The 22,569-nt window shown below is 44.9% G+C and overlaps 1 protein-coding gene across 2 annotated transcripts in view; it reads left to right on the forward strand.

Annotated features, from left to right (window-relative positions):
• The window catches only part of LOC145343868 (acyl-CoA (8-3)-desaturase-like), a 59,293-nt gene that overhangs the window by 15,303 nt on the left and 21,421 nt on the right, over positions 1 to 22,569 (forward strand). Inside the window, exons 2-6 of one of the 2 annotated variants that reach the window (XM_080190339.1) lie at positions 5,728 to 5,838; positions 6,328 to 6,525; positions 7,006 to 7,107; positions 11,922 to 12,050; positions 13,801 to 13,861. In XM_080190339.1, coding sequence (XP_080046465.1) covers positions 5,728 to 5,838; positions 6,328 to 6,525; positions 7,006 to 7,107; positions 11,922 to 12,050; positions 13,801 to 13,861 — 601 coding nt within the window. The remainder of the gene's footprint in view (positions 1 to 5,727; positions 5,839 to 6,327; positions 6,526 to 7,005; positions 7,108 to 11,921; positions 12,051 to 13,800; positions 13,862 to 22,569) is intronic. The other variant, XM_080190340.1, reaches the window with a different exon arrangement.

Genomic DNA, 22,569 nt, shown 5'->3' on the forward strand with positions numbered 1-22,569 from the left:
CAATCACTCTCATCTTACCTCGAGTTCAGGTCTTTAGTCCTTATCTATATATACATCCCAACTTTGAAAATATTGAAGAACTGAGGGGTAGAGAATTCCAAAGGGCCACATTTATTCTGAATGAATAAATTTACTCAATGTCATCTCAAGTGACACATCCTTTAATTTGAGACTATAACACTTAGTTCTCAACTCTTCAGCCAGTAAAAAACAGCCTTTCAGTGTTGTGTCAAGTCCCCTCAGAATCTTATGAATTAATTATCAATTCAATTAACTCTTCTTCTAAGCTTCAATTAGTGAACTCCCACCCTACTCAATCTTTCACCACAGTGCAATCTTCTCATTCCAGAATCAATCTAGTAAAGTGTTTAAGATAAGTATGTCCTTCCTTAGTAGAGATCAAAGCTGTACACAGTATCTAAGACACAGCCATATCAATTTACACACCAAAGGAAAAAGTAAACTATTTATTACAGAAACCCGGACGTGATAACCCCCATGATTGCATGGGGAATCACTGATTGTCCTTCCTGTGGAACTCAATGAATGTGAGCTCCCTGGGGTTTGGACTCCTCTATAAAGCATGCTCTGAGTGTGTTCGTTGTTCTTTTTGTCCTGGTTGGGGCCAGTTGTGTTCACTACAAGCTTGTGGTTTTTGTTTTACTTTATTTTCATACAATAAAAGCGCTGTTCCTTCATAGCCGAGTCCTAGAGTTATTATATTGGGTCAAGTTGACCTTGTTTTCATTTGGAATCCAACAACTATTATACAGTTTGAATTGGAAGTTACCAAGACTGTGGGGAAAATGTGAACTTGTCCCCTTTGGCAGGAGGAATAGAAAAACAACGTATCATTTAAATGGAGAGGATTGCAGAATTCTGCAGTTCAAAGGGGTCTGGGCATTGTTATGTATAGAAGTGGGTTTAATTTCAAACAGCCCTGATTTCTTCTGTCATCACTGGTGACTAGAGAATTGTATATGTATATTGAACAGAATTTCCCTCTAAGTGGTGGTGCATTTTCCCTAACCCTTCAGTTTTGGGGTGAACCTCTAGTAATCACACCATAGCAAATCTGAGATAAAGTAACATCAAAAGTTTGTTTATTTTATCACTTCACCATGTTTTAACCCCTGGTACATTCACACAGTGAAAGAAAGATAAGGAAAGAAAGAGATACAGAGCAAATACCATTGACAAAATCAGAATTATAGTTTCATGTGAGTCCAGAATCCAATGGTGTATTCTTCCAGAGAGGTTAACCGGCTGAAACTGTGTAGGATGATCCACCTTTTCAGTGGCACAATGGGAGAAGCATGTAGAGATGAATGCAATCTTATAGTAGGCACTGGTGCCTACTATATTCTATATTCAACAATATTCTATATATTCTATATATTCTATATTCTATACTATATTCAACTGATGTTCCAGTTGAAACCATAGAGATAAGGTTAGGCAATTTAAACCTGGACAGGGCTCTGGTCCTGCTGTTGTTTGGTTGATGGAAGATGGCAGACTGACTCTTAGCTTCACAAGGCAATATTAGCATAGAACTCCTACAGTGCAGAAAGAGGCCATTTGGCCCATCATGTTTGCAACAAATCTCCAAAAGAACATCCCATCCAGGCTCTCTCCTCTGCCCTATCCCCATAATCCTGTGCATTACCATGGCCAATCCACCTAACCCTCTCATCTCTGCACTGTGGAAGGAAACTGTGAGCACCCGAAGGAAACACTCGCAGACATGCAGAGAACATGCAAATTCCACACAGGCAGTCACCTGGGTCCCTGGTACTGAGGCAGCAGTGCTAACCACTGTGCCACTGTGTCGCCCATACATTACAGGCTGCAGCAGTTTCGAGGAGTGGGGCTCATGCAACATAACTCTTGCATCTTCTCCTTAGTTTAGACAAACGATGTATATTTCTGGTCAGGATTCTTGAGATGGTTAATATTTCATCCATTAATAAGATTACCAGAAATTTCAGGGTCCGTTAGTCCTCGCAAACAGATCGTTTCTGTTGGCTAAGGTTTTTTCTCAGAAATGTAAAGCGGCCTTTGTGCATTTAGAGTCATTGAGGTTTACAGTTTGGAAACAGGCCCTTTGGCCCAACTTGTCCATGCCACCCTTACTTTTTTTTTTAAAACCCCTAAACTAATCCCAGTTGCCCGCATCTGGCCCATATCCCTCTATACCCATTGTACCCATGTAACTATCTAAATGCTTTTTAAAAGATAAAATTGTACCCGCCTCTACAACTACCTCTGGCAGCTTGTTCCAGACACTCACCACCCTCTGTGTGGAAAAAATTGCCCCTCTGGACACTTTTGTATCTCTCCCCTCTCATCTTAAACCTATGCCCTCTAGTTTTAGACTCCCCTACCTTGGGAAAAGATATTGATTATCTATCTTGCCTGTGCCCCTCATTATTTTATAGACCTCTATAAGATCAGTCCTCAGCCTCCTATGCTCCAGAGAAAAAATGTCCCAGTCTATCCAGCCTTTCCTTGTAACTCAATCCGTCAAGTCCCGCTGGCATCCTAGTAAATCTTTTCTGCACTCTTTCTAATCTAATAATATCCTTTCTATAATAGGGTGACCAGAATTGTACACAGTAGTGGCCTTACCAATATTTTGTACAACTTTAACAAGACGTCCCAACTCCTGAATTCAGTGTTCTGACAGATGAAACCAAGCATGGCAAATGTCTTCTTCACCACTCTATCTGCCCATGACTCCACTTTCAAGGAGATATGAACATGTACTCCTAGATCTCTTTGTTCTGTAACTCTTCCCAATGCCCTACTATTAACTGAGTAAGTGCTGCCCTGGTTCAATCTACCAAAATGTATTACCTCGCATTTATCTAAATTAAATTCCATCTGCCATTCATCAGCCCACTGGCCCAATTGATCAAGCTCCCACTGTAATTGGAGATAACCTTCCTCACTGTCCACCATGCCACCATTCTTGGTGTCATCTGCAAACTTGCTAACCATGCCCCCCTATATTCTCACCCAAATCATTAATATAAATGACAAATAAAAATGGGCCCAGCACTGATCCCTGAGGCACACTGCTGGTCACAGGCCTCCAGTTTGAAAAACAACTCACTACAACCATCCCCTGGCTTCTGTCAAGAAGCCAATTTTGTATCCATTTAGAAACCTCACCCTGGATCCCATGAGATTTAATTTTATGCAACAACCTACGATGTGGTACCTCATCAAAGGCCTTGCTAAAGTCCATGTCGACAACATCAACTGCACTGCCCTCATCTACCATCTTGGTTACCCCTTCAAAAAACTCAGTTAAATTTGTGAGATTTTACACTCACAAAGCCATGCTGACTGTCCCTAATCAGTCCTTGCATCTCTAAATGCCTGTAGATCCTGTCTCTCAAAATACCTTCCAACAATTTATCCACCACAGATGTGAGGGTCACTGGCCTATAGTTCCCAGGCTTTTCCCTGCAGTCCTTTTTAAATAAAGGCACAACATTTGCCACACTCCAATCTTCAGGCACCTCACCAGTGACTTTTGATGATTCAAATATCTTGGCTAGGGGACCCGCAATTTCCTCCCTAGCCTCCCACAACATCCTGGGATATATCTCATCAGGTCCCGCAGATTTATCTACCTTGATGCGCTTTAAGACTTCCAGCACCTTGTAATTTAATTTCTGCAGTCACGGGGTCTTTGGTGATGACAAGGCTGCTGTGGTTTTGTGAAGGCCAGAAAGTCCTTTTATGTGAGTCGTTGCCAGTCATGGCTTCATTCAATGTAAAGCCCTTACCCATTACATTCAAAAAAATTATAACATAGCCAAGGTGATATATATTTTATGTATATAGCTTTTTTTTCTTTTGTGTATTCTTGGCATGACAGTATCCTGTCTATGAATCACAAAAAAGTTAGTAGGCAGGTGCAGCAAGTGATTAGGAAGGCAATGGAATGTTACCACTTAATTGCAGCAGGAATGGAATATAGACGTTGAGATGTTTTGCTACAGTTGTACAGGGCATTAGTGAGATCATATCTGGAATACGAGGTACAGTATTGGTCTTCTTATTTAAGAAAAGAGATAAGTGCATTGGAAGCAGTTCAGAAAATTGGTACTTTGGTTGGGGGGGCAGTATGAAGGGAGGTTGGATTTGTTGTGCCTGTGTCCAATGGATTTGAGAAGCTTGAGGGCTGACCATTTTGAAACATATGAGAGACCTTGAGGGGACTTGACAGGGCAGATGCTGAGAGGATGTTTTGCCTTATGGGACAGAGTAGAACTAAGGGACGCAGTTTGGAAATAAGGGGTCTCCTATTTAAGACAGAGATGAGTTTTTTTTTCTCTGAGGGTTGTGAGTCTTTGGAACTCTGTTTCACAGAGGATATTGGAGGCAGGATCATTAAATGTTTTTAAAACAGTCTTAGATAGATTATTGATGAAAAAGAAAGACAAAGGTTACTGGAGATAGGCAAAATGTGGAATTAAGGCCCTAAGGCCACAATCAGATTAGCCATGGTCTTATCAAATGGCAGAGCAGGGGCAGAATGACATAGTTCTGCTCCTAATTTGTCTGTTCATATGTAAGAGTTTTATATTACCAAAAGTAATGGGCTCTGAGTGGAACAATTTATTATTCAAGTTAATACATCTTTCTGCAGTAATTGTTTCCGTTACATGTTGTACAATTTCATTGGTTAGAGTTTAAACTGCTTCCTAGAAAATCACCCAATAAAAGGCTCCTCTAACCCAGCTAAAGTAATCAAACAGTTCTAAGATCATAGTACACCCAAGAGCCATCAGCACCCAACCACGCAACCCATCTCATGAGCTCTCCCCTAGACAGAATAAAGGAAAGGATTTGTCAAAAGCTAGGCAATTCTTTTCTCCCTTCTCACTTTCAGTTTCTGTCTCCCACCTCATTAGTACCATTAGAATAAAGTATCAAGAATATTGTAATAATTGCTGATGTAAGCATTGCCCAATATTCCATCTGAGCTCTGACACATTCCTGCACACTTTTTCTCCTCCTTAATCCTTATCATGTTGAAACAATACTAATTGCAGCTAGTCAGACTTATTCTTTCCCAAAGGAGCAGGCCATTTGGCCCCTTGATCCTGTACCGTCACCTGTCAGCTGGTGCATGGGAACACCATCTTTTGGAGGTTCCCCTCCAAACCACTCACAATCCTGACTTAGAAAAGTATCACTGTTCCTTCACTGATACTGGGTCAAAATCCTGGAATTCCCTCCCTAACAGCACTGTGCAACTGCAGTGGTTCAAGAAGGTGGCTCACCACCACCTTCTCAAGGACAATTAGGGATGGGCAATAAATGCTGGCTTAGCCAGTGACACTCACCCAAATTAATTTTGAAAAACATTTAATAAGATGATCGCTGATCTGATTGTGGGTATAACTCCACTTCCCTCTTTGTCTCTCATGACCTTAATTCCCTTGTCCATCAAAAATCTTACTTCCCTCTACCTTACTTTCCTCCTTCAGATTTATGAACCTAAGCTTGGGATCAAATAAATGCAGCTTCTTAATTTACCTCATCTATAGTCCCAATCTTTGTAACCTTGGCAGTGTCCTGCTTGATTGGATTTAACCTTCCATCTAGGTTTCCCTACTTAGAAAAAAGAACTTTTTCAAACTATACTCCATCTTTTGTATAAGTAATGGCATTTTACTCAGGATAACTATTGGTCTCTTCCCTTAGGATCCTTTCAATGCCTTTCATATTGATAAGACGCTGGTGAACAAGTACTTGAAATCCCTGCTGATCGGAGAGCTTGCCCCTGATCAGCCCAGTTTGGAATCATGGAAAAGTGTGAGTACTTTCTCAAGTCACTGTTCTGCAAAATGGGTCCAGGAGGGAATATCTAATCACTATCACATTGCTGTTCCTGGGATCTTGATGCATGCATTCTTACATTATAAATTATAACATTAACATTAATTTATATGATTGTAAATTGCTTTGTGTCATCCTGAGGTCATGAAAGACGCAATATAAATACAAATCTTCCTGCCTTTTATGTAGACAATAGTTGCTACTACCAGGAATGCTCAGGAAAGATTTATAAGATGCTGTCCTGTTTACACCTACACAGAAAATAGTCACCTGCTTTTTAAGTCTATACAGATAATAGTCAACTTATTGGGAAGAATACAGCTGGTATTTTTTTTCTGCATAAAAAATCAAGACAGTATAAATTTCTCAATGCACAGTGATCCATCAAGGTGCGATCCCACTAACGCTGTTCAACAGCACTTCTATTTCCGAAGCTGATGGTCACTTTCTCCATTTCACTCTCAGAAACCGGCCACGGAAGATTTTCAGGAACTATGTGCTCTGGTGGAAAGGGCAAATCTCCTAAAGCCAAATAAGCTGTTCTTTGCTGGATTGCTCACACACCTTCTGCTCCTCGATGCTGCTGCCTGGCTCACCCTGTGGTATTTTGGCACATCCCTCATCCCCTTCCTGATCAGCACAGCTCTTCTGACCATCGTGCAGGTAGGCTCATGGTTGGCAACCATATAACTAGGTGAACTCCTGTGCATGTCCAGCTGTCATGTTGACTGAGGTATGCACTCGGTGAAGTGGAATTTGTCACTCAGTCTTACTCCCTAAGTGTGTAATATCATGTTAAAAAGCTGTGGTCACTAGTGAATCACGTTGACACCTTATGAACTGCTAGAAATTATATTTGGCCAGAGTCACCATGTGATTAGGAGTTTCTGAATATCAAAAGCTTTTATTTAGTCCAGTCACTTCAGGTAGGGCTGTTGTAACCAGCAGATTCATGGTGAGGAATCCAATCTGGGACCTTCTGATCTCTGTGCTCAGTACAAAGACTCATGTTAGCCGGTCTTAGCTCAGACTGGACAAGTAACATGGATTTTCCAGTTGATGAGAATTGTTGCAGTGGCCTGTTTGGTGTCCTTGGTATTTAGTTTTTAGTTGTAATGTACTTTCTTGTGGTTTTATTTACAGGCACAGGGTGGCTGGCTGCAGCATGACTTTGGGCATCTCTCTGTGTTTAGCAAGTCCAAATGGAACCATCTCGTTCACAAGTTTATCATTGGCCACCTGAAGGTAGATCACACTGTGTGTGGTGTTTGCTGCACTGCTTTGTTGCTCATCATCATATTCCTGTATCACAGACACAATCTCATCCCATTAACACGTGTCTCTCTGACTTATCAAATTTATTCACTTCCTGTCTTATGCTCGTTTTCCCTGTCCCCGACATTGTACTCATGCTTTCTTCTCTTTCTCTCTCTTCTCCATATCTCTCTGCTTGTCTTATATATACATTTCTTATTCATACAAAGAACAAAGAAAATTACAGCACAGGAACAGGCTCTTCGGCCCTCCAAGCCTGCGCCGACCATGCTGCTTGACAGAACTAAAACTCTTTACCTTCCTGGGGACCATATCCCTCTATTAGTTGAGACACCCCTTAAAAGTCACCATTGTATCTGCTTCCATTACCTCCCCCGGCAGTGAGTTCCAAGCACCCACACCCTCTGTTTAGAAAAGAAACTTGCCTCGTACATCTCCTTTAAACTTTGCCCCTCATGCCTTAAACCTGTGCCCACCCTGGGAGAAAGCTTCTGACTATCCACTCTGTCCATGCCCCTCATAATAACTTGTAGACTTCTATCAGGTTGCCCTTCAACTGTCATTCCAATAAGAACAAACCAAGTTTCTCCAACCTCTCCTCATAGTTAATGCCCTCCATAACAGACAACATCCTGGTAAATCTTTTCTGTACCCTCTCCAAAGCCTCCACATCCCCCTGGTAGTGTGGTGACCAGAATTGACCACTATATAGCAAGTGCGGCTAACTAAGGTTCTATAAAACTGCAACATGACTTGCCAATTTTTAAACTCAGTGCCATACCTGTGGCTAGAATCCTGTTTGGAGTAACTTTGCCAGAAAATCTCTGACAAAATCAGTTGCAGCTTCACCTGATTTCTGCCTGTCTCTCCCTGTGTCCATCTTTTTCTCTCTTTGTCCCTCTTTGCCCCTTCCTTTTAAGAACATAAGAACATAAGAAATAGGAGCAGGAGTAGGCCATCTAGCCCTTCGAGCCTGCCCCGCCATTCAGTAAGATCATGGCTGATCTGTCGTGGCTCAGTTCCACATTCCCGCCCTCTCCCCATAACCCTTAATCCCCTCTCTTATCAAAAACCCATCAACCCGCTTCTTAAAAATATTTAGCGAGGCAGCCTCCACCACTTCAACGGGCAGAGAATTCCAGAGATTCACCACCCTTTGAGTGAAGAAATTCTTCTTCAACTCCGTTCTAAACTACCCCCCCTTTATCTTGAGGCTGTGCCCCCTAGTCCTACTGTCCTTTCTGAGCGGGAAGAGTCTCTCTACCTCTATCCTATCCATCCCATTCATCATCTTATACGTCTCAATGAGATCTCCCCTCATTCTTCTAAACTTTAACTAGTACAAGCCTAGTTTATTCAGCCTCTCCTCATAGCTCAACCCCCTCAACTCCGGTATCAGCCTAGTAAACCTCCTCTGCACTCCCTCCAAGGCCAAAATATCCTTGCGTAAGTACGGCGCCCAAAACTGCACACAGTACTCCGGCTGCGGCCTCACCAATGCCCTATACAGCCGCAGCAAGACCTCCCTACTTTTATATTCAATCCCCCTCGCTATGAAGGCCAGCATCCCATTCGCCTTCCTGACCACCTGCTGCACCTGCAAGCTGGGTTTTTGCGACTCATGCACAAGGACCCCGAGGTTCCTCTGCACCGTCGCCTGCTGCAGTTTTTCGCCATGTAAGTAATAATCCTTCCTACCATTGTTCCTACCAAAGTGGACCACCTCGCACTTGCCAACATTAAATTCCATTTGCCATTTCCTGGCCCATTCGCCCAGCTTACCTAGATCCTTCTGTAGACTCTCCACACCCTCCGCACAATTTGCCGTTCCACCAATCTTGGTGTCATCAGCAAATTTCGACACCATACACTCGGTTCCCTCCTCCAGATCATCTATATAAATGGTAAATAGCTGAGGCCCCAGCACCGACCCCTGGGGCACTCCACTAGTCACCAACCGCCAATCCGATTAGCACCCATTGACCCCCACTCTCTGCCTCCTATTTGACAACCAATCCTCTATCCACGCTAACACCCTACCCCCAACTCCATGTCCCCTGACCTTCTGCAATAACCTCTTGTGAGGTACCTTGTCAAACGCCTTCTGAAAATCAAGAAAGACCACATCCACCGGCTCTCCTCTATCCACCGCCCTAGACACATCCTCATAGAACTCCAGTAAATTTGTCAGACATGACTTCCCTTTAACGAAACCGTGCTGCGTCTGCTCTATCAAGCAATTCCCCTCAAGATGCCTCGCCATTTCCTCCTTGATGACGGATTCTAACATTTTACCTACAACAGACATTAAACTAACTGGCCTATAATTCCCTGCCTTTTGCCTGGCACCCTTCTTAAACAACGGCGTAACATTAGCCGTTTTCTAATCTTCCGGCACTTCCCCGGAATCCAGCGACGTCTGGAAAATAACCACCAAGGCATCCACTATCACCTCTGCCATTTCTTTCAGAACCCTTGGATGCATTCCATCCGGTCCTGGGGACTTGTCCACAATCAGCCCCTCCAGTCTGTCGAGCACCACCTCTCTAGTAACAGTAATGTCATCGAGACCCTCCAGTCCTACCACCTTTCCATCTCTAACACCCGGCAAATTATTCACGTCCTCCTCCGTGAAGACCGAAACAAAAAAGTTATTCAAGACCTCAGCCATATCCCCATCCCCTACCACTAAGTCCCCCTTCTCATCCTCTAAGGGTCCAACATTCACCCTAGCCAGCCTCTTCCTTTTTATATATTTATAAAAACTCTTGCTCTCCTTTTTTATATTAAGTGCTAGCCCAGCTTCATAGTTTCTCCTACCCTTCTTCATCAACTTCTTTGTCAATCTTTGTTGACATTTAAACCTCTCCCAATCCTCTTCTCGCCCACTACTCTTAGCTACTCTAAACGCCTCCGCTTTTAATTTAACACTTTCCTTCACCTCCTTCGTTATCCACGGCTTATTACCTCTCCTCCTATGGTCCTTTTTGACCATCAGAATAAATTTCTGCTGAGCACCAAGAAAGATCTCCTTAAAGATCCTCCACTGCTCCTCAGCAGACCTACCTTCCAACGCGCTCCCCCAGTCCACATTCGCCAATTCTTCTCTCATCCTACCGTACTCCCCTCTGTTCAAACAAAGGACGCGTGTCTGGGAACCCACTTTCTCCTCCTCCAGCTGCACCAGAAACTCCACCATACAATGATCACTCTCCCCAAGAGGATCCTTCACCGCAAGGTCCCTAATTCTACCCGCCTCATTACATAACACCAGATCCAATATTGCTCGCTCCCTCGTCGGCTCCAACACACACTGTTCCAGGAAACTATCCCGGCAGCATTCCAAGAACTCCTCCTCGAGCCCACCGCGTCCAACATGGGTCGACCAATCAATATGCAGATTGAAATCCCCCATAATTATGGCCGTTCCATTCCTGCACGCCACATTTATTTGCACGTTAACAGCCCGCCCCACCTCCAGATCATTATTGGGGGGCCTATAGACGACACCCACTAGCGTCTTCCTCCCTTTGCTGTTCCTAATCTCTACCCACAACGATTCCACGTTCTGCTCCTTGGCTCCAATATCATCCCTTGCTACCACCCTGATGCTATCCTTAATCAGCAGAGCTACGCTCCCCCCTTTTTCCTCCCGCCTATCCTTCCTAAACACTTGATACCCCTGGACATTCAGCTCCCAGTCCCTGTCACCTTGCAGCCACGTCTCTGTAATGGCCACCAGATCATATCCATTTGTGCCGATCTGCGCCACCAGCTCATCCACTTTATTCCGAATGCTTCGTGCATTCAGATAAAGTGCCTTCATCCCAGCCTTCACCTGGACCCTATTTGCCCGAACGCCACCAACCATACTCACGCCCCCTACTCCCTTTATTATTGGGACATCCTCGGCCTCTACCCTTACCTGTACCCTCTCCTTAACTTTAGACCCCGTAATGTCACCTACCCTCGCACCCTCCCCCTGCCCCTAATTTTGTCTACCTCTTTTGTATTATGTCCCTTTCTATCTGCTGTCACCTCTCTTTATATTTTGCCTTCAGTTCCTCTCTCTCTGTCTTTTATATTTGTATCCCTGCAGCTCGTGCTCCATTCTTTTGCTGTCAGTCTCTCTCTCTTGTTCTCCCAATGCTGTACAGTCCCAAACCATCTCTCTAATGCAGTAACTCTATATCAACTCCTGTAATGTTCACTTAAAACCACCTTCTTAAGGGCAATTAGGGATGGGCAATAAATGCCGGCCTAGCCAGCCACGCCCACATTCCATGAATGAATAAATTTTTAAAAATTCCATGCCGATTCTTTTTAAAAGTTTATTTATTAGTCATATGTAAGGTTTACATTAACACTGCAATGAAGATACTGTGAAATTCCGCTGGCCGCCACACTCCGGCGCCTGTTCAGGTCAATGTGCCCAATCAGCATGTCTTTCAGACTGTGGGAGGAAACCCATGCAGACACAGGGAGAACATGCAAACAAACAGTGACCCAAACCAGGAATCAAACCCAGGTCCCTGGCACTGTGAGGCAGCAGTGCTAACCACTGTGCCACCAAGCCGCCCCATGGTTTTATGGTTCTTAGTACCATATATTTGCTCCACGTTGCCTGGGAATCGTACCCCAGAAAGAGTGAACATCTCAAAGAGAAAATTGGTTGTGTGAGTTCAGACTGTATAGTTGAAAGCTGTGCACACTTTATTGCAGGTGTTTTCGTCTTTGATCCTCTCAAGCTGATCTGATTTTTTTTCTTGTTTTTTTGGTTCTAGGGTGCTCCAGCAAGCTGGTGGAACCATCTCCACTTTCAGCATCATGCCAAACCCAACTGCTTCCGCAAAGACCCCGACATCAACATGCATCCCATCTTCTTTGTCCTGGGAAAAAAGCTCTCAGTTGAGGCAAGTAGAGTTGGTTGCTCAACACTGTGACAAGCTTCACTGGCAAAAACGGCCAAGGTCAGTAGGATGAAGGTTGACAGAGTACAAGGACAAGCTGGTGAAGCTGTAAAACATGTATGGGATGCTAGATTTTCCAAACAGTAGGTATGGGGCATCTGATGAGTGGGGTAAAGTGTTGGCTGTGATGGGCTTCCATGAGGTATTGGACCGAAGGACTTGAATGATGGCCTAGTTGGAGGACAAGTGTTGTCCAGGGATGGAAGTGCCTGAGAATGCAATGAGGTTCCAGAATAAGAGGTTGTTGGGGAAGAGATGCCTGGGATGGCTGAGGCTGGTGAAACATGAATATCTGTAGGGTGGAGTGGTACCCAGTGGGGGGAATGTGTATGTGCAGGTTTGTGTGTATATTCTCCATGTGGTTCCACATTAGAATAAGTATATTTTTTAAAAAAAGCTTAACTTGTTGATTGCAACTTCGTGTCTGCTTTTTTGGCCTGATTTCCCTAACCGTTGGACAAATCAGTCATGTTGTCCTGATGTTCCTGATTTGGATTCTAAAGGAATTAAGCAATTTGGGATGGGTGTGGGAAGATAAAGGTTGAGTTAGTACATCAGCCATGATCTTGTTGAATGACAGGGCAAGCTCAAAGGGATGAATGGCCTTCTCCTGCTCCTATTTCTTATGATTTTATGCTCAAACAGATGTTACAGCCTGTATGGAACTATGTGTGGGAAATTACAGGGGTGATCTCTCTGTCTTGGGTCCATAGTGATATACAGAGTGCAGCCTTCTGCATCTCGGAGGGGGAAGAGGCAGGCAGAACAAATCATTCCTAGGACTTCAACTAGAGCTGGGTGAATTGTAAGGTCGAAGCAGCTAAACCTGTCTTTAACATTGTAAAAGCAAAACAAATTAGCTAGCTGTGCCTCGGTGTGTGTGCGTATTTAGTACCGCACATCATAAGAACTTAAGTGTAAGTAAAAGCTCACATTAAGTGCAAGGAAAGGTTCACATTAAGTGTAAGTAAAGGCTCTTTCAATAGCACCTTCCAAACCCGTGACCTCCACTACCTCAAAAGTCAAGGGAGCAGGTATATGGAGACACCAGCAATGTAGACTCTCCTCCAAGCCACACACCATCCTGACTTGACATAAATATCTCTGTTCAGTGGGTCAAAATCCTGGAACTCATGACCTAACAGCACTGTGAGGGTTGTCTCGTTGAAGAGGCTGCAACGATCAAGAAAGTTCACAACTAATTGGGTAACTAAACATGGGTAATAAATGCCAGCCTTGTTAATGACACCCACATTCTGAGATTGATGTTTTTTAAAAAAATAGAGAACAAAGCAAAGTACAAAGCAAGGCCAGTTATGGGTTGTGTTCACTGGGCAGTAAGGACTGTCTGAGACATCCTTTGGTGACCAGCAATGATGTATGTAGTTCATGAAAGCCAGGTAGGAAAACAAATTAAGCACAGAGGTTTGGGTTTTATGAATTTGTGCTCCTGGCACAGAGATTTTTATGTCAACCCCACATATTGGGAATTTGTGTGACTTATTGGATTTTAAAGTGGATGAAAAACTAGTGTGTACTGACTTGCAGACTGGGATTACCAACATACACTCCCATTGTTTGAAGCATTGTCCCTGAACTGCTATTTATAAAATCCAATGCACAGGACTTGATTTTATTTTTGTGCGTACACACAAAGGTAATGCAAACCTTTCATTTCTTTCCTTTGACCCAGGTGGGGAAACAGAAGAAGAAATATATGCCATACCAATACCAACACAAGTATTTCTTCCTGAGTAAGTCCTGACGACATTGTGTCACCCCGCATTTACACAGAATGACATAGAATAATCAACGCAGAGTGTGATTTGGCCCACATGACTCATGCTGGAGCTTATGCTGCATGGTACCCCTCTCCCACCTCTCCTCACCTAACCCTACACTACAGCATAACTTACTCTTCTCTCCTTTATGTGTTTATCTAGCTCCTACCTTAACACATCCTTGCAACTCGCCTCAACTATTCCATGTGATAAAGAATTTCACATCCTAACCATTCCCTGGGTTAAAAAGGTTTCTCCTGAATTCTCTGGTGAGTTTATCAGTGGCTGTTTTTAGTGGCCTTCAGTTCTGGTCTCACTTGCAAGTGGAAGCATTTATTCATCTCAACTTAAGTAAACACTTTTGTTATCTTAAAGACCTCCACCAGGTCACTCCCCCAGTCATCACATTTCCAGAGAAAAGAGCCCCAGCTTGCTCAATCTTTCCTTATAGATATTACCTCTCAGTTCTGGTATTATTCTAGTAAATCCTTTTTTCATCTTGCTGGTGCCTCTACATATTTTGTAGAATATGATAACCAGAATTGTTCACAGCACATTGATTGTGGCTTAATCAAGATTCTCTGCAAGTTTAATGTAACTTCTCTGCTTTCCAAATCTATTTATCTAAAAATGAACCCCAGCACTTTTTTTTTTTGCTGTGGACTTATTAAGTTACATGACAAATTATAGTGATTATTGCATCTATACCCCCAGATCTTCTGCTCCTCTACACCATTGAGATTCTTGTTATCCATATTGTATCTGTCAAAATGCATCCCCTCTCACCTTTATTTATTCATTAGATGTGGGCATTGCTGGCTCGGCCAACATTTATTGCTCATCCCTAATTGCCCTTGAGAAGGTGGTGGTGAGCTGTCTTTTTGAACCACTGCAGTCTATGTAGTATAGGCACACCCCCAGTCTGTTAGAGAGGGAATTCCAGGATTTTGACCCAGAGACTGTGAAGGAATGGTGATATGTTTCCAAGTTAGGATGGTGAGTGACTTGGAGGGGAAGTTGAAAGTGCTAGTGTTTCCATGTCTCTGCTTCCCCTGTCCTTCTAGATGGTAGTAGCCATGGGCTTGGAAGGTATTGTTGAAGGAGCCTTGGTATAGTTCAAGCTCAAACAATGGGATTAATTTAATGTCCAGTTTACACTTTAATGAGTCCCTGATCTGCAGTGCATCTTGAGGGTGGCACACAGAGCTGTCACTGTGTGTTGGTGGTCGAGGGAGTGAATAGGATGGTGGATAGGATGCCAATCAAGTGGATTGGCCTGGATGATGGTAAAGCGTCTTGAGTGTTGTTGAAGCTGCACTCATCCTGGCAAAGAGAGTGCATCCTATCACATTTATCTATGCTAAAATGTATTTATCAATTACATACCCATTCTACAAGTTTATTAAAGTTTTTCAGACATGTGAACCATAGTAAATCTAGCAATAATAGTTAGACAGATCCTCCACCATGGACTTTCACTGCAAAGTGAATATGCCCGAAGCAGGCCTCTCAATTATAACATTGCTGCATTAATACCTTGAATGAGGTTTGAAGCTGTGGTAAATGTTAATTTGTAATGAAACTCTGCCAGATGCTTCTGAAATATGTTCTTTCAGGACTTGTGTCTGTCCCTCAAATCACATTCTTTGCCCTTTTTTGCAGGTTAGGGACTCATTAAGGTGTAAACTAGACATTAAATTAGTTCCATTGTTTTTGCTTGAACTATACTGTTTGACAATGTGTTTATTCACCAATGGGAGAGGACGGCAATGCAAATTCTGCTATAAAGGAACTCAGTAAAAAGGCCACTGTTAACCCCAGCATGCTACTCCTATTCAGGATGTGGATGTGCCGGCATTGGACAGGGGTAAACACAGTAAAAAGTCTGACAACACCAGGTTTTAGTCCAACCGATTTATTTGATAGTAAACTCACAAGCTTTCGAGGGGATTCCCTCTTCGTCAGGTGAATGGAGAGTTCTGGCCTCGGACAGAGCATATAAAGCACAGACAGTTTAGAGATTACTGATTAGAATGCGAATCTTTACACCTAACCTGCTGTTCAAGTCCTAAAGTGGCTGACAATGTGTGTGGAAGGAGCACTGATCACAGGTTAAAGAGATGTGTATTGTCTCCAGACAGCACAGTGAGTGAGGTTTTGCGAACCCAGGCAAGTCACGGGGGTTACAGATAGTGCGACATGAACCCAAGATCCCTGTTGAGACCGTCCTCATGTGTGTGGAACTTGGCTATCAGTCTCTGCTCAGCGACTCTGCGCTGTCGTGTGTCGTGAAGGCCGCCTTGGAGAACGCTTACCCAAAGGTCAGAGGCTGAATGCCCGTGACCACTGAAGTGTTCGCCAACAGGAAGGGAACAGTCTTGCCTGGTGATTGTTGAGCGATATTCATTCTTCCGTTGTCGTAGCGTCTGCATGGTCTCCCCAGTGTACCATGCTTCGGGACATCCTTTCTTGCAACGTATCAGGTAGACAATATTGGCCGAGTTGCAAGAGTATTTACCGTGTACCTGGTGGATGGTATTCTCACGTGTGATGATGGTATCCGTGTCGATGATCCGGCATGTCTTGCAGAGGTTGCTGTGGCGAGGTTGTGTGGTGGTGTGGTCACTGTTCTCCTGAAGACTGGGTAGTTTGCTGCGAACAATGGTCTGTTTGAGGTTGTGGGGGTGTGGGGATAGCCCTGGCGAGATGTTCGTCTTCATCAATGATATGTTGAAGACTCCGGAGAAGATGTCGTAGCTTCTCCGCTCCGGGGAAGTACTGGATGACGAAGGGTACTCTGTCCACTGTGTCCCATGTTTGTCTTCTGAGGAGATCAGTGCGGTTTTTCGCTGTGGCGCATCGGAACTGTCGATCTATGAGTCGAGCACCATATCCTGTTCTTATGAAGGCATCTTTCAGCGTCTGGAGGTGTCTGTCACGATCCTCCTCATCTGAGCAAATCCTGTGTATACGGAGGGCTTGTCCATAGGGAATGGTTTCTTTAACATGTTTAGGGTGGAAGCTGGAGAAGTTGACCATTGTGAGATTGTCTGTGGGCTTGCGGTACAGTGAGGTGCTGAGGTGACCATCCTTAATGGAGATGCATGTGTCCAAGAATGCAAGTGATTCTGGGGAATAGTCCATGGTGAGTCTGATGGTGGGGTGGAATTTGTTGATATCATCATATAGTTGTTTCAGTGATTGTTCACCATGAGGCCAAAGGAAGAAAATGTCATCGATGTATCTAGTGTGTAGCATCGGTTGAAGATTCTGTGCAGTGAAGAAGTCTTGTTCGAACCTGTGCATGAAGATGTTGGCATATTGAGGTGCAAATTTGGTCACCATGGCTGTTCTGTGTGTCTGGATGAAAAACTGGTTGTTGAAGGTGAAGACATTGTGGTCCAGGATAAAGCGGATGAGTTGTAAAATTGCATCTGGAAACTGGCAGTTGTCGGCATTGAGTACTGAGGCAGTCACAGCAATGCCATCGTTGTGGGGGATGTTGGTGTAGAGCGCCGCGACATCCATTGTGACTAGGAGTGTCCCTGGTTCAACTGCTCCATGTGTGCTGAGTTTCTGTAGGAAGTCCGTAGTGTCGCGACAAAATCTGGGGGTTCTTTGTACAATGGGTTTCAGGATGCCCTCGATGTAGCCGGAGAGGTTCTCACACAGAGTTTCATTGCCCGATACGATGGGACAGCCAGGAGTGTTTGCCTTGTGTATCTTTGGGAGGCAGTAGAGATCTCCAATGTGGGAAGTACGTGGAATGAGAGCACGGAGGGTGCTCTGAAGGTCCGGATCAAAGGTCTTGATCAGATTGTTGAGTTGACGAGTGTGTTCTTTGGTCGGATCTGTGGGTAACTGTCTGTAGTGTTCCTCATTGTTTAGTTGTTGGTACACTTCTTTACAGTAATCCGTTCTGTTCAGTATAACAATGGCCCCTCCTTTGTCTGCTGGTTTGATGACAATGTTGCGGTTGGTCTTGAGAGTGTGGATGGCGTTGCGTTGTGCTTGGGTGATGTTCGGGGCTGTCTTGTGAGCGCGGCTGATGAATCTGGTGTTAATGCACCTCCTGTTGGTTTGGGCATACAAGTCCAGTCGAGGGCAGCGGCCTTCCAGAGGAGTCCAATTGGATTCCTTCCTCTTAGGTTGTTGCACTGCGGATCTCTGTGTCGGCTGTTCTGGTTCATCGGCTGTCTCATTGCGTTCGCTGTCTGGAGACAATACACATCTCTTTAACCTGTGATCAGTGCTCCTTCCACACACATCGTCAGCCACTTTAGGACTTGAACAGCAGGTTAGGTGTAAAGATTCGCATTCTAATCAGTAATCTCTAAACTGTCTGTGCTTTATATGCTCTGTCCGAGGCCAGAACTCTCCATTCACCTGACAAAGAGGGTGTCCCCTCGAAAGCTTGTGAGTTTACTATCAAATAAATCAGTTGGACTAAAACCTGGTGTTGTCAGACTTTTTACTCCTATTCAGGACAGACTTTCACCACAGTATACGTTGAACTTGGGTTAATCTATAAAAATGCATTTTACAGTAGAAAATGGCCCAAATTTTAACTGTTAAAGGCTAGAATTCACTCAAATATCATAACTAAAGTATGTATTGACAAACAGAGAAAATACGGGGATAAGAAGGTAGAGGGCACCATTCACCGACAAGGTGGTCATCTCTGGGCTACTGCCTGAACCGAGTGCAGACGGGCATAGGGTTGATAGGATTAAGGAAGTGAATGGGTGGCTCAGGGATTGGTGTGGGAGGAATGGGTTTGAATTTATGGGGCATTGGCACCAGTATTGGGGTAGGTGGGACCTGTTCAGGTGGGATGGGGTTGGTCTGAACCGTGCTGGGATCAGAGTGCTGGCTAATCGTGTAAAGAGGACTCTAGACAGGGCTTTAAACTAATTGGGGGGGGAGGGTGTGAGGGTAGGTGACATTACGGGTCTAAAGTTAAGGAGACGGTACAGGTAAGGATAGAGGCCGAGGATGTCCCAATAATAGAGGGAGTAAGGGGCGTGAGTATGGTTGGTGGCGTTCCAGCAAATAAGGTCCAGGTGAAGGCTGGGATGAAGGTGCTTTATCTGAATGCGCGAGGCATTAGGGATAAAGTGGATGAGTTGGTGGCGCAGATCGACACAAATGGATATGATCTGGTGGCCATTACAGAGACATGGCTGCAAGGTGACAGGGACTGGGAGCTGAATGTCCAGGGGTATCAAGTGTTTAGGAAGGATAGGCAGGAGGGAAAGGGGGAGGGGGGGGCGTAGCTCTGCTGATTAAGGATAGCATCAGGGTGGTAGCAAGGGATGATATTGGAGCCAAGGAGCAGAACGTGGAATCGTTGTGGGTAGAGATTAGGAACAGCAAAGGGAGGAAGACGCTGGTGGGTGTCGTCTATAGGCCCCCGAATAATAATCTGGAGGTGGGGCGGGCTGTTAACGCGCAAATAAGTGCGGCGTGCGGGAATGGGACGGCCGTAATTATGGGGGATTTCAATCTGCATATTGATTGGTCGACCCATGTTGGGCGCGGTGGGCTCGAGGAGGAGTTCTTGGAATGCTGCCGGGATAGTTTCCTGGAACAGTGTGTGTTGGAGCCGATGAGGGAGCGAGCTATCTTGGATCTGGTGCTATGTAATGAGGCAGGTAGAATTAGGGACCTTGCGGTGAAGGATCCTCTTGGGGCGAGTGATCATTGTATGGTGGAGTTTCTGGTGCAGATGGAGGAGGAGAAAGCGGATTCCCGGACACGCGTCCTTTGTTTGAACAGAGGGGAGTACGGTAGGATGAGAGAAGAATTGGCGAATGTGGACTGGGGGAGCGCGTTGGAAGGTAGGTCTGCTGAGGAGCAGTGGAGGATCTTTAAGGAGATCTTTCTTGGTGCTCAGCAGAAATTTATTCCGATGGTCAAAAAGGACCATAGGAGGAGAGGTAATAAGCCGTGGATAACGAAGGAGGTGAAGGAAAGTGTTAAATTAAAAGCGGAGGTGTTTAGAGTAGCTAAGAGTAGTGGGCGAGAAGAAGATTGGGAGAGGTCTAAATGTCAACAAAGATTGACAAAGAAGTTGATAAAGAAGGGTAGGAGAAACTGTGAAGCTGGGCTAGCGCTTAATATAAAAAAGGATAGCAAGAGTTTTTATAAATATATAAAAAGGAAGAGGCTGGCTAGGGTGAACGTTGGTCCCTTAGAGGATGAGAAGGGGGACTTAGTGGTAGGGGATGGGGATATGGCTGAGGTCTTGAATAACTTTTTTGTTTCGGTCTTCACGGAGGAGGACGTGAATAATTTGGCGGATGTTAGAGATGGAAAGGTGGTAGGACTGGAGGGTCTCGATGACATTACTGTTACTAGAGAGGTGGTGCTCGACAGACTGGAGGGGCTGATTGTGGACAAGTCCCCAGGACCGGATGGAATGCATCCGAGGGTCCTGAAAGAAATGGCGGAGGTGATAGTAGATGCCTTGGTGATTATTTTCCAGACGTCGCTGGATTCCGGGGAAGTGCCGGAAGATTGGAAAACGGCTAATGTTACGCCGTTGTTTAAGAAGGGTGCCAGGCAAAAGGCGGGGAATTATAGGCCTGTTAGTTTAATGTCTGTTGTAGGTAAAATGTTAGAATCCGTCATCAAGGAGGAAATGGCGAGGCATCTTGAGGGGAACTGCTTGATAGAGCAGACGCAGCACGGTTTCGTTAAAGGGAAGTCGTGTCTGACAAATTTACTGGAGTTCTATGAGGATGTGTCTAGGGCGGTGGATAGAGGAGAGCCGGTGGATGTGGTCTTTCTTGATTTTCAGAAGGCGTTTGACAAGGTACCTCACAAGAGGTTATTGCAGAAGGTCAGGGGACATGGAGTTGGGGGTAGGGTGTTAGCGTGGAGAGAGGACTGGTTGTCAAATAGGATAAAGTCTGACAACACCAGGTTTTAGTCCAACCTATTTATTTGATAATATACTCACAAGCTTTCGGGGTTAGTCCCTTCGTCAGGTGAATGGAGAGTTCTGGCCTCAGACAGAGCATATAAAGCACAGACAGTCTGTGCTTTATATGCTCTGTCTGAGGCCAGAACTCTCCATTCACCTGACGAAGGGACTAACCCCGAAAGCTTGTGAGTATATTATCAAATAAATAGGTTGGACTAAAACCTGGTGTTGTCAGACTTTTTACTGTGTTTACGCCAGTCCAACGCCGGCATACCCACATCATGTCAAATAGGAGGCAGAGAGTGGGGGTCAATGGGTGCTAATCAGATTGGCGGATGGTGACTAGTGGAGTGCCCCAGGGGTCGGTGCTGGGGCCTCAGCTATTTACCATTTATATAGATGATCTGGAGGAGGGAACCGAGTGTATGGTGTCGAAATTTGGTGATGACACCAAAATTGGTGGAAAGGCAAATTGTGCGGAGGGTGGGGAGAGTCTACAGAAGGATCTAGATAGGCTGGGCGAATGGGCCAGGAAATGGCAAATGGAATTTAATGTTGGCAAGTGCGAGGTGGTCCACTTTGGTAGGAACAATGGTAGGAAGGATTATTACTTACGTGGCGAAAAACTGCAGCAGGCGACGGTGCAGAGGGACCTCGGGTCCTTGTGCATGAGTCGCAAAAACCCAGCTTGCAGGTGCAGCAGGTGGTCAGGAAGGCGAATGGGATGCTGGCCTTCATCGTGAGGGGGATTGAATATAAAAGTAGGGAGGTCTTGCTGCGGCTGTATAGGGCATTGGTGAGGCCGCAGCTGGAGTACTGTCTGCAGTTTTGGGCGCCGTACTTACGCAAGGATATTTTGGCCTTGGAGGGAGTGCAGAGGAGGTTTACTAGGCTGATGCCGGAGTTGAGGGGGTTGAGCTATGAGGAGAGGCTGAATAAATTAGGCTTGTACTCGTTAGAGTTTAGAAGAATGAGGGGAGATCTCATTGAGACGTATAAGATGATGAATGGGATGGATAGGATAGAGGTGGAGAGACTCTTCCCGCTCAGAAAGGATAGTAGGACTAGGGGGCACAGCCTCAAGATAAAGGGGGGGCGGTTTAAAACAGAGTTGAGGAGGAACTTCTTCACTCAAATGGTGGTGAATCTCTGGAATTCTCTGCCCGTTGAAGTGGTGGAGGCTGCCTCGCTCAATACTTTTAAGATGCGGGTTGATGGGTTTTTGATGAGAGAGGGGATTAAGGGTTATGGGGAGAGGGCGGGAATGTGGAACTGAGCCACGGCAGATCAGCCATGATCTTATTGAATGGCAGGGCAGGCTCGAAGGGCTAGTTGGCCTACTCCTGCTCCTATTTCTTATGTTCTTATGTTCAGCAATCAGGAACCCTTCTATATTTAGCTACACAAGAGTTAATGTCACTCCTCTGTTTGAGCAGAAGAGGAATCTCATCAGTCCACAGATTGGGCAGCTACATTGCTGATGTGGTGAGCTTTTTTTAACGAGCAGACAGGAGGATGAGGGAGTGTAAGCCGATAATAATGTATCTTTACTGTGTAGCCCTCTATTTAGTGCAGCCATCTGATACCAGGTGGATTGTGACCCTGCTCTTGTCTATGTGGCCTTGTGAGCAGGGAAGCAGTTCATAAAAATCTCTTTAAAAAAGGAACGAATGCTGAGATCTGCTGAGAGATCAAGCCAGCCAGAGGATGATGTTGCTATTTTGTACAGTAGGCAATTGCAGCTGGGCTGGTG

The sequence above is a fragment of the Carcharhinus amblyrhynchos genome, chromosome 6, assembly GCF_965287045.1.
Source record: "Carcharhinus amblyrhynchos chromosome 6, sCarAmb.v2.hapA, whole genome shotgun sequence".
Taxonomy (NCBI): domain Eukaryota; kingdom Metazoa; phylum Chordata; class Chondrichthyes; order Carcharhiniformes; family Carcharhinidae; genus Carcharhinus; species Carcharhinus amblyrhynchos.